The 17,832-nt window shown below is 39.3% G+C and overlaps 1 protein-coding gene across 2 annotated transcripts in view; it reads left to right on the forward strand.

Moving 5' to 3' along the window:
• Window positions 1-17,832, forward strand: part of NR5A2 (nuclear receptor subfamily 5 group A member 2) — an 87,220-nt gene that overhangs the window by 15,529 nt on the left and 53,859 nt on the right. For both annotated transcript variants that reach the window (XM_063165545.1, XM_063165546.1), the window contains one exon: window positions 1,223-1,869. In XM_063165545.1, coding sequence (XP_063021615.1) covers window positions 1,223-1,869 — 647 coding nt within the window. The remainder of the gene's footprint in view (window positions 1-1,222; window positions 1,870-17,832) is intronic.

Consider the following 17,832-nt stretch of genomic DNA (forward strand, 5'->3'; position numbering starts at 1 on the left):
ACTGCAGAAAATGTACTTTAGCTTTCTTATCTACACATCCATACAACTTCTTTTCCGCTGTTCAGAAAATTGGAAGAACATGTGTTCTCTTAATTGTAAATACTTGTGACATTTATATGTGTATTTCCCTGATAGTGATATATAAAGCCTTAAAAGTCGAGTTCATAAATTACCATGGACCAAAAAAATCATTAAGCGTTAAAGTCCTTACGTGATAAGGTACAGTATTATGCGTATCTAGCATTCATAATAAATTTTTAATGTCCTACTAATCCCTAAGATAAAAAGCTCAAGAACTTAACCTCCAGCAATCTCAGCAGTCTCAACATGTCACCAGACTGTCAAAGGTTCCTCTTTCAATCTAATTGCCGTTGGGCAAGGTGGGCTTGGTGAAAGCTCCTCACTAGTCCATCACATATATCCCATGGTGACAGAGACTGCGGTGACAGAGACCACCAGTATGACTCCCAAGGCAGCTGTTAAGTAGGATTTGTTTTAATTATTTCTAATTCCAGAGATATTATAAGCCAGAACAGTGTCAATAGTTTCTGTTTCACTTCTATCTTCACGTAGAAGGCAGCAAGCTGACAGCTTTCTCTCTGCACATTCCAACTGCAGCTAAACATTTCCATAGAGCTCAGCTAACTAGAAATCTCAAAGTTTTACACCAACCTGGACAGAATCATCAAAAGGAAGTGCTTCCCTTTTGCCAAGAGAAATGTATTCCTCTTTGTGACTACTGAACATTTCACAATTTACATTTCAGATGTTTTGCTGCGGTGGAAGGCAGTAATGGAATGATTATAATGAGACAATGTGGTCTGCTGGATACGTCTCAGGCAAATTCTGGACTTCAGCCCTTGTTTCTTAATGACATAGTAGCTTGATATAAACCCAAATGTACATTGAGATTTCCACATGATCCCATAGCAGGTGTGAAATTCCTGTAGCCATCCATTGTGTTTGTCCCTGTGTCCTAATCAATGTACAGAGAAGTCCTTCTTTGTTAGTAATATATGCATGTGACATTTAAATCACTAGAAAAAAGTGACATTTGTTAAGTCGAAATAAATCCTTTTCCTTAGGAACAAAAGTGCAACTCTGAATTTGGAAAAAAAAAAGAGTTAAATTTTTACATTTCTGCTCCTTCCTAATATCTGTTTGATTACAAATGTCAATTCCAAGTGTTAGTAATGATTTACTTCCTCCTTTCCCCTGACAGCTGTGCGAGCTGACCGAATGCGTGGCGGTCGAAACAAGTTTGGACCAATGTACAAGAGAGACAGGGCATTGAAGCAGCAGAAGAAAGCTCTTATCCGAGCCAATGGACTGAAACTGGAAGCCATGACTCAGGTGATCCAAGCAATGCCAACTGACCTGACAATATCCTCTGCAATCCAGAACATCCATTCAGCTTCTAAAGGCCTACCTCTGAACCATACTGCCTTGCCTCCTACAGACTATGACAGGAGTCCCTTTGTGACCTCTCCCATCAGCATGACAATGCCACCCCACGGCAGTTTGCAAGGCTACCAAACCTATGGCCACTTTCCAAGCCGTGCTATCAAGTCCGAGTACCCTGACCCTTACACCAGCTCACCAGAGTCAATAATGGGCTACTCATACATGGATAGTTATCAAACAAGCTCACCAGCCAGTATCCCACATCTGATATTGGAACTCCTGAAATGTGAGCCTGATGAGCCACAAGTCCAAGCTAAAATCATGGCATATCTGCAGCAAGAGCAAGCCAACAGAAGCAAACATGAGAAGCTCAACACATTCGGGCTTATGTGCAAAATGGCTGACCAAACCCTCTTCTCCATTGTTGAGTGGGCGAGGAGTAGCATCTTCTTTAGAGAACTTAAGGTAGGTAATAATTTTACATTATATTATCAGTCAAGAAAAAAATACTATTTCTTACAATCTTGTACTTCAAGCAGGAAAGCATGAATTTTGTTTTCTCCCCCCCAAGCATCTCATTCTTTATTTATTTGGCTTGAAGTAGGCAGGCTATTAGAAGGGAAACTTGTTGCTGACTTCCACCTGAGCCTGTAATTAGCTGTAGCAAAGAGATTCAATACTCAGTTCAGCTTTTCTGTACTTCAATATTTATCACAACTATTGTTAACATCCACAAGGCCTCACATAATCCTACTCCCTCCCTGTCAGCATCACTCACTGTCTGGCTTGAACTCAGGGTGTAAGCACACCTGTTCCACCATTCCACATTGATTTGTGTAATTATTTAATTACCTTATTTAACATATGGGGGAATGCCATTTCTGTCCACCTCCATTCACTTTATATAAGTCCATATTTGGACTATTCAGTTTCTCAATGGGATATTATTTGATGCATTCCCGCGTATCTTATTAACTGCGCAGGCTGAAACCTAAGCAGGATACACACGGAACAGAAAGCAATGATACCTCAAGGACTCCTTTTGATTCTCATCACCACTGATACATGGGGGATTCCTTTAGTCTAGGCTGCTACAATGCTCTTATTTTTGCTGGAGCACCCAGGAAATCCTTCTGCACAGCTTTCTGGTGGACAGAAATTCCCCCATTTACATTTTTCAGGTTTATTGTTAAAGCAGCTTTGTGGTCTGAAAATTCAAGTCAGAAATTTTAAGCCAGAAATTTGAGATCAGACAATAGGTATGAACTACAGTTTTAACCACTGTTTCTGATACAAAAATCAGCTCTGGAAAGAATAATCTTCAGTCTCAAAAACACCCTCAAGATGGTGAACTAAACTCACATCTGAGATTCCGTGTTACATTACTAGTTACTGTGTCTGTCTGCTACAGAGAGATATTTTTGCCACATTTGCTACTGATATCTGTAAAGTTTTGTGACTTCCTGTGATTTCTGACTACTTTCAAACTAAGAGAAAATAACTCAGCTTCCAAATGTAACAATTACTGTAGGATTTCACTGTGAATTGAATCTACTTGAGTTAAGAGCACAAAAGGGAGATCTATTGAAAGGCTGCACTTAGAGAGCTTGCCACACTAGCATGTCTGTCATGACCATAAGGACATGGACACATGACATAAAACCAGATTACAAGAAAAGCAAGCTGTATATGCTGCATATGCAACTCCAGCTCTTGCCATTTTTTTGTGACAATGATTGCAGGAATCACTGAAAGCTCAGTCTATTCAAAGAGAAAGAAGAGAGGAAGTTTACTTAGAGAGGAAAACCAAAATGCATTAAAGACAGTAAAAGGCTCTCACATGTTTGCTATCTCAGTTGTATACAATTTTGTAGTCAGCTATAAGCCATGCTACTCATTTTAAATAATTTAAAAGTTGAAATTAAGAACATGTTATATTTCCAGTAGACTATGTGGCAAATATCTGAGACCAGATCTTTCTGTCCATACACTGGGGAGTATTTTAGCCTAGAGTAAGGTACCCTAGAGTTAAAAGTGACTGTCTTCTATATACCTTTCAGTGTACAAACTTTTAAGTTACAATCTGCCCTAAAATTTCATTTATGATTAAAGTGACAAATTTTTTACAAGCATTCAACATGCTATACTGGGAACAGTTTTAAATATGACCTTCACCTCCAACTTCAGCCTGGATTATGTTCTTCAACCAACCTGTGTTTACGAGCATAGACACAAAAGATGCAGAAATTTGTTTATGAAAATGCTGACCAACTTCTCCTGGTTCTGGATGTATTATACATTACCATGTAAACACAAGGTTCTGAAAATACACATATTATAAAAATTTGCTATACAGAGCCTTTGGCTTATGAACTGATTTTCACACATTTGTAGAAGGCATTGCTTTCACCTTAGCGTTGGTACCCTTTGTAATTTGGAAGCCTCGAAGTCAGACAGTCTCATACCTTCTGGCATATCCTGATTATTTTTTTCAGCTGGACAAGATCAACAAAATTGCACAGCATTCCAGAACAATAACAATTCATTAAGAAATCCATTTACATCCAAAATTTAGGGACCAGACTATACACAATGCTAAGAACTTTAAGCTTTTCAGTTTCAAAAGCATGTTTAGATCGGACCCTACTTTTTTAACAGCACTGAGTAACAAAATCTCTCTTTTGAGTTGAGAGGACAAGAACAATATTAAACAAAAGATTTCCAAACCTTTCTTGAATGCAGTTATCTTCTATCCATCTACAATTTCAGGTTCTTCAGATCAAGGTAGCAAAAGCAGCTATTTCAGATTTCTCCACAGGACATGAATACCTGTGGGTAAAAAAAAAGTCACCTAAGACTATGACATATTTTAAATGCAGAAGGATGGGGAGACAATTGTGGTAAAAATGCAATTATATTTTCAGAACAGCTAACTTTGTTCCCTATCTATTTACAGCTGAGAAGTAGGTATTTGCTCAGAACTATATTTTACTCTTATTCCTACCTGTCTATACAATGGAATATTGAGATGTCTTTCAGATAAGACAGATGCATCAGCAGATTTCTGGGATTAAAAATTTAAATTACTCAAATAATTAAACAGTACAAAATTGTAAATGTGGCTTGTGTGCAATTCATCTTGGCTTTGTCATGGTGAGTGATGCCTCGCACAACTGGCTGTTAGTTACTAGGAGCATGTCTACAATTATTTACTGTATCTTTTCATTATAAATTTTGTCTTACACCCTCATCTCTTCTATTAATATAAAGGAGCAATCATTTTCCTTTCTGCTAAATGTAGAGATTTGTGGTTAGCAGAATTCAAGGGGAGGATATGATAAAAATGCTGTCCCAGTCCGTCAGTGCTTTAGGCCACAATTACCCTAGAGATAATAACAAAAACCCACCACTGAGCTGCAGCTTTCAACGTTCCCTTCTTTCTTCCCTTTTACTGCAGATTTGGGTTTTTTTAAAGAAATCTCAAATGAAAAAAAAAATCTATTTTAAAACTTTTTTTTCTGAAGCTTTGACCAGTTTAAGCTCATCATAATCTTCTCACTTGTTGATCTACAAATTTTCATTGCCTCTTTTGGAATATGTTACAATTTGAGGATGTAAAAGGGAAAAATATGGACTGTGTAGAACTACCCACAGCATGTACTTCATTGGAATATCACCTGTGTATGGATTTGAGTATGCAATTTAGGGGTAATTTTCACACTTGCTGAGGAGCAGAACCTCTCATCTTCATGTAGGATATCAGAAACTAATGGAAAAATTGAAGAAGCCAACTAGTCAGGATTAATAATCATTCAAATCAGCCAATTGCAATCCAGTAAATTTGAATTTAACACCTGCTAAAATCTCAAACATCCTTACATGTCATGTGAAGTCAGAATACTTTGTAAGGAATAATTAAGACATAAATTCTGGGGGTTAATGTTACATATTACTTTTTTTATCCATAAGGAGGTATATTTCTGTTTGGTTCTTTATACACAGACAAAATAATACAGAGGTTACATCCCAAAAGACTCGGGATAATAGTTATAGTAATAATAGTGGTAGTAATAGTAATAGTAATTAATAGTAATAGCAATAGTTAAGAAGGCTTTTGTTTGCTATTCTGGAGTTTTTGAAAGCTCAGTAAATATAAAAGTAAGATATATCCATCTAATCCTCAGCTAAGAAAACTCATGAATGCCCTGGGGATGCTAGATTTGTCGCCAGCTGTCTTAGTCAGGTGAAAGGTCTTTGTACAAAGCTAAAAAGAAAATATTGCAAGAGTTTCTAGAGTCCAAAGGCTGCCTGGCCCCAAGGAATGATGCAGGCAGCTTCTCTGGACTGGTCTTTCCTCATCAGCCCACATCAGGGAAAATTCCAAGACTGCTTCCAGAGCTAACTATTACTGAACCCATAAAAGAAAGCAGTCTCTGCCTGGAGCAGGAGAAAAACAGGACCTGCATTGAAAAACAGTCGTCAGGATACTTTCTTCTGGCTGAAGATCAGAAAAAATCAACTGAGTGTTAATAGCTACAAAAGGCACTATAAGAATGGTGACTCACAAAAAAACTACCTTTCCTTATTTGGCTGTTTTAGTGAGGATGTCATAGGTCAAAGTACCATGTGAGCAAACCTTGTAGTGAATGATTGCAGGAAGAACCAGTGCACTTCATGGTAAAGAAGCTCATCCTACAATTATTCACTGAGTTTGCAAATCTAGACCATTCATTGATGTCAGACTGTGTCAGTCCCAAGCCAGATTTCTTGCTGTAAGTATAAATTTGCTCATGCTTACATTAGCTGTAGCCTTCAAACAAACAGTGGTTTGTCACATATCTCCAAAGGACCCTGTGTATAGAACTTGCACTGTACATGGCACCACAGATATTTTGGCAGCTCATAAAATAACAAAGGCCTAGCTTTGTCTTACATATTCCCCAAAAGTGAAACTATATTATCAGAGTTTCAATTTATTTCTGTAAGTGCAAACTTAATGTGAATAGGATTAACAGAACTCCTGGAGGCTCTTAGTTTCTTCTGTGAAATCAATTTACATAGATGTAATAATGTAATTCTTATATACCAGCTTTAATTTCAAATTTCAGTCCATATGTAGTTGAGTACCAAGGAATGCATAGAAAGTAAGGAATTATACAATGGAAATCCAACAATTACATGGAATTACCACAGAATAGCAAAAAATAGTTTTGGGTTCTGTTGGGGTTTTGTTTTTTTGAGAAAAAGATCAGCACTGAAATACCTTAAAAATTTTCAGGATGATGAAAGGTTGATACATTATTAAGACTTAAGTAATCAAGGGCAATTTGATAACTTGAAGTGCTTTTGGACTTTGTAGTGTGTGTTTATCAGGACAGGAAATGCAACTCACATAGCTGATGAAATAAAATTGCTGCAGTGTTCTTTCAGTTACGGAAGCTGCTAGAAACTGAGGTGCAGGAATACACTTGATTCCAGTAATCAGACTCATTAATATGTCGGCCTGTGTAACTGCTGATTTGTACTCTGGCTTCACAGTGTGTCTGGATCTAAGAAAAATATTCCTTGAACACTAAAAAATATAGAGGAACACACTGTTAGCATAAACTTCATGATGAGCTGGCTCTTCTCTGGAAAAAGGCAAATTAAACATTGTATTTCAGCATGAGGGCATGTGATTTTGTAGCCTTTCTAAACAGGTTGTTCCGTGCTGGCACATTTTTTAGGCATATAGAAAAAGATGACATTCTCTTATGCCCTTCCATGTCAGAGCTGGTACTTTAGTTTCACTCTGATGTCGGATGCCATCACCTCTGATAGCAGGAGACTGAGTTTAGTCTCTCTGGATTCAGTAATTTTCTATCTATTAGCCAGTTAGGCATCATGCTGTGAGTAAGAAACACGTTCCATGTAGGTGTTTTTGGAAGCACTGCCACTTCTGCACCTGAGTGCACCTGCCCCCAGCACGTCACCAGCAAAGTTACCGTGAGCAGCCGTGGTGCAGTAACTAAATTTTGTTACTTACAGAGAAAATTTGAGCAAGAAACCATTCAAAAAGCTGCCAGCCCCTAAGTAGAGATGTAACAGCCTAACATATGGACACCACGAATTACATAGCTACAGCCACTCCTGCTACAAATCCTGAAGCAGACACTGAGTTAATCTGAGTTTGAGGTATTGGTTACACAAAACAGAAGTTTAATATTACAGTTTAATTGTTTTCCTTCAAATTTTAAGCTTCCAATTAAAGTTTGACAATTGCCAGCAGTGACACAGAAAGATTACTTGGGTGTGTTAGCAAATGTATATCACATTGCTGTAGGGCGAGATGAAAAACCAGTGCTCTTTAGATCTTGCATGCTGAGTAGTCCAAAGGGATGTCAGAGTTAACTCCAACAATAACTCCTGTACTAAGAAACTGAACAGGGAATGCTCAGCCATGTTGACAGATTGTTGTATTTTCAGGCAATTTTTAGCTGTTACTTTCTGCTGTGAAGGCCTGATAATTTTGCCAAAAGATGGAGAGCTTTACACGTTGAAAATTAAACAATTCCAATCTCTTGGAAAAATCAGATACATTGCCTCATTTCACCTAGTACGGTCACATTTTTATTGTCAGAATGACAGAGCTTCACTTGTAAAGATCTCCAGTTTTTGTAAGATTTGCCCAAAAAACAAATCCCAAAAAGAGCTGTTTTTTCATCTGCAAATTATGATATTTTATATAACCAGGCTGTAGATCTTAAAGCAGGAAGAGAACTTGTTCCAGTCCGATCTAGAATTTTTGCATGGTATCTGTATCATTCAGAACCAGCACTTGTATACAATATCTCTATCATATTTCTAATCTATGAGATGGCTCCCAGTTACAGTGGAAGTTTGCCTCTATAAATTTATCAAAGCTGGTCAGATTTAAGTATGTTCTTCTGTCAACCTGTAGCCTTTAGGATCACTTGCAGTAAGGATGACATCCCAGCCATACTGAAGTCACTTACAGACTTTCTACTAAGCCCTGCTGAAGCTGCATCATATCAATGGATGCTCTTCTACACAGCCATATGAAAGCCTTGTAGAAGCACAACATCTGAACAAAACATACCTAGGAGAGCGGGAAACTGTGTAGTTCCTCACCATAAATGTTGTTGGTGCTGCCTCTAGTAGCACCACAAATATGTTTTCCACAGCACTCAGCCATCAGACTCATTATTGGAGAGAAGGCCTAAAGCCAAGAGCTTTCAAACTGTGCTGCAGATCACAGGATCACTCAGAGCAGGTTGGACACCTTATACAGCTGTATTAACACAGGAACGTACTAAAGGACTTAAAAGTATTTTCCATTCCAGCACAGTTTTATTCAGAGCTAATGCCACCTAAATCACAACACGCCATCTTAGCCCATTACAAAATGGATTTGAAACGTTTTGTCTCCATGTGCCACAGAAATCGCTGGGCACAGCAGCACCATGGCCTCAGCCTCACTGAGGGGCAGAGCCGCCGTCTTCCCACAGGACCATCCCATCCCAGCCCACCCCACCTCCCTCCCTCCCTCCCTCCCTCACAGAGAGCCTTGGGAGCCAAAAGGACATGGCAGGACTGGAAGGGACCAGACACGGACACATACCGGCAGTGAGGGAGCCCAGGGCCCTGGCTGGAGCTTGAATGCCGCCGTGGGTGGGGCCCAGGTGGGGCCGTGAGGGGGTGTTGGGGCTGGCAGGTGAGGGAAGGGCTGTGCCCAGCGCAGGCATCAGCAAATAACACGGGAGAAAAGCTGAAAAAAGCGGCTAACTCGAGCCACGGCTCTGCTCCTCTGAGGCTGCCTCAGGACCGAGTGAAGGGGTCGGGGCTGGCAGCCCGAGGTGCCGCCCGCAGGTCTGCGCCGCTGCAGCGCGGGCAGGGCCGGGCAGGGCGTGTGGCGGGGTCCGGACCCAGCCCCGGGCTCCAGCCTCGAGAGACTGAGGGACTCCAGCGGCTGCCCCAGAGAAGGAGCCGCTCACTTCCCTGCGTCCCCCCTGGAGCGGCTGCGGCGGGCACCGTGCCCTTGGCCAGCCCAGTCAGGGGCCCCTGTGTGAGGCGAGAACCGCACACGGCGGCGGCCCGGAGCCGCCAGGTGCTCTCCCTTACCTGAGCTGTGCGCGCCTGACTGCGGCCGCTTCCAGGGACGGGGAAAGCCTTGCTGCTGAAAGGTGAAACACCAGCCAGTCTTGCTCTAACATTTCCAACTACTGTCAAGGAAGTTGAAAGGCATGCATCAGATTTTTCCCTAAAATGTTCTTTATTTGCCATTTTGAAATAGGGACTGAAAGTTGTTGCTACTGGCATCACTACAGGCACATTTTCAGTGCAACCGCACAAGGAACAAAAGGGCAGATTTAAGAAGGAATGAAGAAAAACTAAGAAAGTGATGAAATATGGTGCAGGTGGAAAAGTGAAGATGTAATTTTCTGTAGATGTTCTCAGCGTCTTTTTTCCACTTCTGCAACCTGTGGAATTTCAGTTATAGGTGGTTAGGAAAACATCAGGGTAGTCTGGAAAAAAAATATTTAACACTGTGTCTCAGAAACACCCCACTCATTAAAGCAACCATTACTGGCAAAATTACTCATTACTGACAAAAAAGGACAAATTAGTAAAATAAAATACCAAGTAAGCATACTGCAGTGAAAAAAGAAGTTTCATTTTGTCTGATTCCAGAGTTTTCTGTCATACTTATCACTTGGAGAGGGAAAGAAACTAAAATCTGTGTTCGGAAATTCTGAAATAGAAAAATGTTTTTTCCATCTAAATACAGCTCTTGCATTTGTTGAAAGAAAAGTTACTTTGATTTTTGTTGCTAAATAAAATCTTGGATCAAGTAAAATTAATTTTAAAAAATTAGTTAAGGCAACAATAAACACAGGAAATATACATGAATAAAGTGTTCTAAAAGTCAGGCAACTCTTTTAAGACTATAAATATCACCTAAGCAAGGCCACTATAATTAGCAAAGGGTGAACAAAAGAAGACATCCAGAAATAGATGGGGAGGGGGGAGGCTGGGAGGGTGAAATGTCTTGGTTAACCTTATTTGAGTGTTCTTTCCATAGCATAGGAAATGGTTCCAGCTAGCTCATGAGTTCTATTGGCATTAACAGATTTTAAAAGGACATTTCCATGTTGTCTCGATGCCAAGGAAATTCTTTTACTGGCATGTTTGCTGAGTACAGGAAACATCACCCTGACTAAGTGACACTGAATGTGAGGAAGAATTGTTTCTTTATTCTGGTGTTACAGTCAACACCATCCCTTTGTTTCATCTGGATACCTTTTGGTATTTATTGGGGAATGCTTACTGCAGTCTCCCAGTTTGTCCTGAGTAATGAGCACACTGGTGGTGCTGAGTCATAATCCCTCACCACTCAAGAATCAGCTTTCTGCATCTCTTGTGCAACTGATAAGTCTGAGGGATGATCCAGCATTTTAGGGGAGGCAGAGACAGGGCTGTCTGGTCACATCTGCTTCATCCCTCTTCAAGGTATGAGCAGAAAAGACTAACAAGATAGGAACCTTCCTCATCTCCATGCTATGGCCAGAATTCACTGTGCAAGGAAATAAATATGTACCTATAACTGCTCGCTCTCCTAAATAGAGAGCTGAACAAATCAGCCTTGTATATAGAATTTTTCAGTCTAAGTCAGGCTGTGCTTATGCACCCAGTCTTATATCAGAAGATATAAGACTGCATATCAGAAAAAGCTTTACTGTAACCAATAAAAATTTTGTCCAAGTAAGAAGTGCAAGTTAAGATCTTGAATACTGTATTTCCATTTTCATCATAGCATTTGCCAGTTTTCTGTTTTCTTCTGTAAAGCTGCTTATGCCAAGTATTTAAGTTTCATTTGCCACATTACTTCTAAATTCCTTATTTGTTATCTACTTTATCTTCTTTTCCTTTCCCTTTCTTGGGAATTGTGCTAGTGCCATGCCCACTACATAGGCTGCAATCATTTGTGGCTTTGGCGTCCACTGACTTTTTTCTCAATCAGTCAGTGGTTTCAGCAACAAGCCCTCAAAATCTTTGTGCACCATTTCTGGAAAAGGTGGAAATATTTGAGAAAAAGTTTCATGGTATGTGGATCATAAGGGCCAGCAGTCATCATATTGATATTTCTAGAGCTCAGTAAAAATCACAATAAAACTACAAAGTTATTTAATTCTAAGTATTAACTTCATGTAACAGCTAAAACATGTAGAAAGAATAAAATCATTGCCCAAAGTTTCTGTTTCTGCTCCTGTTTGTCTGTGCAGTGCTTTTAGGGCAATAACAACCCTGTCCCACAATCCTTAGAATTGTGGGAATGGCAGGGATGTATTAGACTGGCTGCTAGGAGATGTGAGACTAAATTAGGTGGTGGTGCAAATAATCCAGTGAGCAAGTGGAAGCCAAAATTGATGCGTGTAGCTCGCAACCAGGTCACTATAGCATAAAATAGTTTCAGTTTGTTTTTTGACAACTCCACAGTCACTGAGGTACCTTTAATCTACACATGGAGAGAAGAGCAGGACATAGAAAGCCAGCTGCTTACAAACAAATTCTACTGAGTATTGTTTGGGTTAGTACATATCATACTCATGAAAAACAAGAATAGGCAATTTTCTGCATCTGAGGCCAATATGTGCGTTGTCCTAACACTATTTGGAATATTTGCCATATTGCTAGATATGCTAAGATTTTACCTAGAATTTCAAGTCTTTGAGAAACCCAAAATTGCTGTAAGTACCACTGCCTTTCTGATGGCAGGACTTGGAAAATAATGGTTCTTGCTTATAGAACAGTGAATAAACAATAAAAATTTTAACAACAGCAACAATAGTAACAACTTTAACTAGAAATAAACACATGGCAATTCCTTTACATTGTCCATGGCTTGGAACTATCATTTCCAAGATAGGTTCTCATTTGGCAAGTGTGGTCAAGGACAATGCTGTCTCCTGACTAGGAATGAACTTGCAGGGAGAGTGTTCCCAGTAGGAAGGGTTAGACCTCAAAGTGTGTATTTACATGAGTAGCTCATTTGGTAAAGTTGAACCACATTTATTTTTAATTTGCATGCCTCTCCTTTAAGTCATACCCTTCTCCTCTTGACTTCAGTGGGAGCTCCACATGTTTTGCCTTTGATTCCACTGCATGCTGGCAACTCTAATTAGTGTTAACAGGAGTTCAGTGGAATTTCTTGCTCTCCTTTCTCTGTAAAAAAGTTTACAGATCAGGAGTTGGAGCTTTATCAAACTGGTCCATGGTGCCTATCAAGAATGTATCTTCTTTTCTTTTTCCCAGCCAAAGTGGAATTTAACCTTTTTCTAACAATGGTGGTGTAACTATGAGAAAAATGACATTGATCATTCTAACAAGCTCCCCTTAGTTTCAAAAAAAATGCTTAGTTTTGGCTTTGATTTTTTTAACAGGTGTAATTTCAGCTAGTTAACACAGCCTTACTGTTTCAATTGCTACCATAGTAAATTGGTGCCGTAAATACGAGTTAGAACAGCTCAGTTCTCTGGGGCTAGAGCCTGCAATTCAAACTAAACCTCAGTCTGCTCTGCCCTATAGGAACTGCTTTGAACTCCAGAGATATTCTGTATAGGGACACTGGTACCTATTGAGCAAGACTGGGAGAATCCAGTCCTTTTTTGCAGTGCTGCTGGTTTTATTAAGAATAAACACCCCTCACCAAACCCTCGCCATCAAACATCGCATCTTGAAAACTGAAATACTGATCCATTTTGAGATTTTAATCTCAGACATTCATACCCATGTGTATGGGTACACACAATGAACAGGAGCCACTTTTCCCCTTCTTCCTAAGAACTGTCGCATGTGGCTTTCTGCGCTCACATAATCCTCCTTCCAATATTTCAAAAGACACAGACCTTCCCAGCATGATGATAAAGTTTTCCTGTGTTCCAATAATAAAAGTTGAACGTACCAGTAATTTCCAGTTCCTCTGTGGTTGGGCAGCCTGTGAAGACTAAATCAGAAGTAGCCAACCTGCAATATCAGTGTGGGAGTCGGAAACAGATGTTCAGCGCACAATACAATTTGTTGTCACTGTCGATACTATATGGCACTTTTCCCAACAGAAATTGCCTCTAGCTGGAAAGGAATGTAAGGAATGATTCATGCCCCAAATTATTATTATTTATATTACTGTTAATGTTAAATACTTCTTGCTTTACTTTGTTTCAAATGCCTGAATCAGAGAGGCATAGCCACTCAAAAACACAATTAACTGGGCTGCTAGCATGCATGTACTGTGTAAACCAATTATTTTAAGGCTTTTTTCCTCAAGACAAGATATTCTGTTATATTATAACCAAGACTCAAATTCTCTTCTTCAGAATCAGCATAATTTAACCTTCAGTTTTATAAAATAGCTCAGCAGCTATTTACACAAAAAACACATGGCAGGAGGTAAATGAGACAAATTATTTCATGTGAATCTGAGTGTGTATCTATAAAAATTAAAATTTACTATATCCATATAATAGTATTTTTATACATATAATAACATTTACAGTAGTTTATGTCTTGGAAATTCTAATAGGCCATTTGGGCATTCAAAACAGATCAAACACTCAAATGAGCAAAACCCTCTATTAGCATATGATGGTAGTATATGATGCCTAGCCTTGATTTCCAGATTTCATGAATATTACAAAAGCAGATGCACTAGATCATACTTACTGTAAAAGGAAATGGATTGGGTTAGGTGCTTTTGAAATGAAATATTAATTTTTTCAGGGATACATCAAATATATTAAAAAATGCAGAAAGCCTAAGTGAAACCAAAATTAAATAAAAATTAATATATTCAGTAGAAGTGTAAAAGAGCTAAAGATTTGACTGCCAGAAAATTTGATTATAACACCTCTGTTTTACACAAAAAGTAACACTAGGTATTTTCAAAAATGAAGACATCTGGAATTTGACTTGGAGTTCAGTGAAACTGGTGACAAAACTGACCTGTAATTGCTGACTGTTGTGTCTCTGACAGACTTTCTTTAGAGATATTAAAAAGAAGAAAATGTGTGTTTAATCATATGGCCTGAACCAGAGCAAAAGATTGTAGCATTATAAAATCAAACAGCTGTCTTATTTTTACAAATGCATGTGGCAACACTTCAGAGTAATCTTTTTGTAATACTAATTTTGCATTTACTGTGTTTACTGTTGCAGCATTCTGCACAGAGTGGTTTACTGCTGTACATCAGGTTTTAGTCAACGGGAAACGTGAAATGATTTTCAGCTGTGTGTTTCTTTGTAACTGCTGCACGATTTAGCCTCAAAACCTGTCCATTGTCCAACTTTTCTATGTTTTTAGATGTAGTGAATTTAGATATATTTCAATAGTGGAACGCAAGGTGACTTTGAGAAAGAGTGTGAACATTGCAAAATTTTCCAAGTCGGCATGAGATGAAGCAGGATGAAATAGTTGATAAGGTAACACTTGGCACACTTGTAATCAATGTACTGAATTTCTCTGTGTGTCTGTATATTTTTATATACATTCACGGGTTAAACTGAGTTTTTCATCAAGTAGATGCTGGCAAGTGCCAAAGTGATTTAGGATTAGAATGGGATTTAGGCTGATTTAGCTACAGTTGTATTTCTCATTTCATCATCATGCCAGGGATACTGTGACAGTTGTGGGTTTTCTTTAATTTATGAAATAGACAAAATTAAATGTCCATACCAGACATACCATTAGGTTTCAGGGAGTGAAAGAGAAACACTGCATTAGGCCTTACTCTTTTGTCTGCACCCAGCAGAGTCCTGAATGTACAAAACAGCTGGGAGACTTCCTATGTAGAACACAGCTTGAAAAATGAATTCAAGATTTTTTTTTTAAAATTACTCTGATTGGGTTTATTTCAAGTGACTATTATTCTGATTCTGTAGTATATCTCTTTGTAAAATATTAATAGGTGCTGAAGTGTGCTATCTGGGTCTATTACATAATTTTAAATACTAACTCTCCTCTCATTTTTACTGTCATGAGAGTCAAATCCCAATAAATGTTTGAACTTTGAACACTTTTTATTGCAATACTAGGGACATCATTGCTCATACAAAGTTTCAGTACTACTTAAAATTTCAAAAATTACTTGATTAAAACAGACCTATTTACAAAGGTGACTAATCCACTCTTTTCAATTATGACACATTTTTTTCATTAATTTTTATCCACTGAATGACACTTTGCTGTCCCTCCTTGTCAATTTAACTATCTTTTTTGAAAAAGAGGGGCTTCAGAAGGAGATAAATGTTGATGTTCAGGTTACAGGAAAGATTTCCAAAGAGATGAGAGAAAAAGAGATTACTGAAATTAGCAGCAGTGTGTCTCGCCCACTAGTGAGGGAGCGAGCAGCACTGGGAGGAGAGGAAACCCTTGGCCACCGCACAGTGTGGCTGTGTACACCAGAGTTACTTAGAGTGCTCTGAATCTCATCTTTTGATCTCGGGCGATATTTTTCTCTGTTATGTCACAGAGGTCACCTGGCTCATGTGTGACAAACTGCCTGCATAAGTCACAGTGCCAGTGGCAGAGATTTGTAACCATGTCCCTGGTCCATTGCCTTTGAATTATTTCGCAGGCCCTCTGCTTTACATTTACACTCTGTCGGAAGATGAACAGGGGAAGGGAGTAAAATCAAGGGCAGGGTCTCATCCTGAAGGACAAGGGGAAACAGGTGGAAGGTTAATGGCCCTGGAGCGTATCCACAAGCCTCTCAGGCTTGATATATGGGCCTCAGGCCTAAAACGGGCATTGGCTTTCAAAGATATATTATTTCATTTGAGGAGAGACATTCTGGAGTTCCTGCATTTGTCTGCTGATAGATGATCCTCTGTCCACAATTGGTTATGGCGTGTGAGTTTTCCTTGGGCCTGCTCCCGTACATAAAAATTCTGCTGAGCTCTCCAACCTTTTGCATGCCTGTGAGAATGGGACGTGTGCGGGCCTTTTGGCAGGCAGCTGGATTTTTGTGGCTGCTATTTTTGTAATTCCTTTTGAAGCGCCAGGCAAGTGGGGGATGAAAGGCACTTCTGTTCATTCATACACGGCCGGGCAGGGGCAGCCTCGCGGGGACAAACACGGGGCAGGAGAAGACGTCAGGGACCCTAATGCACTCCCGTGTCTGCAGCCCATGCAGAAGTCCCTCCTGCTAACCCTGCATTTCATCCTGGCACATGCCTGCAGAAAAATGAAAATGGGGAAATAACTTGCATCATTTTTATGACCTCCCTTGGTTTACCGCATTAAAGTTCTGCTAGGGTTTTTGCATGTGCTGCAGCTTATGGGAAAAAATTAAGATACAAACTTCATATCTTGAAATTTTTGTGTCCTTTCTGGAATGTTTACCTCGGGCATCTCATGAAAATGCAATGCTACTGCCCATGTCTCAGCAGAGCACCAGAGGCCCCAGAGGTGGTTGTGCTCAGTGTGACAGGACTGTGCTGTGGGCAGGGCACGGTGCTGGCAGGACCTGGCCCTGCCCCATCTCTTGTGGCCAGCTCAGAGGGGCACCTTGGTATGCACAGAGAAGCCTGGTGGCAAAGGCCTGCATCCAGAGAGAGAGCAAGTCCCAGATTCACTGCCACAATGGCATTCCCATGGCATCTTCTGTCATTGTGTGACTGCCATAAATCGTGGAAAATCTGTTTAAAAACTAAAGTGCTTGACAAAAATCCCCAAAATCTTAACATATATTTTTGTTTAACATAGCCTATATAAAAACTTGTTAAATTCTCTTAATTTTTATCTGATTGTTACTGTTACAGGATTGTGTATCTAAGGCCTATTACTCCATGACAGCACGATTGTAGCAAAATTGGGATATATACTTTTACTATACAAAATATATTCATTAATATTTGTTTTAATAAAAAATAACTGTTCCGTTTCAGTAGATAGAATTTGCTTGAAATAATTTGCATTAATTATACTTAAATATCTCCTAGTTCTACCTGGTTTTATTTTTTCCTATGCTACTAAAAAAAGCAAAGTAAATGCAGGATATATGATGTAAGTGTCAATGCAGTTTGTTTGCTTTGTTTTTGCAACAGTAAAACTTGTACTTACATAATTTGTAAAAGCATTGTATTGGTACCATGTTGTTTGAGTAATTAGGTTCTTCTTTTGCTGTCGCTGAACTCAGTTGCTAAACTCTCAGCACTCCAGTGTGAGCAAGATAAGGCTCATTCTGCATTTCAGTCAGTTCCTGTAGAAAACGTGCTGGTGCAGTGCAATTATTCTTTCTTCCTTTAGTGTTCTGCAGAGTTTAAGTTGCACAAGTGAGCTAGAAACTTGAGAGATATTTAGTGTCTCCTGCAGCCGTAGGAAGGAAATCTGAGGACTTGTTAAAAGGAAAGATTTAGAAGCAGAAATTCTAC

Source organism: Melospiza melodia, chromosome 11 (assembly GCF_035770615.1).
Source record: "Melospiza melodia melodia isolate bMelMel2 chromosome 11, bMelMel2.pri, whole genome shotgun sequence".
Lineage (NCBI taxonomy): Eukaryota > Metazoa > Chordata > Aves > Passeriformes > Passerellidae > Melospiza > Melospiza melodia.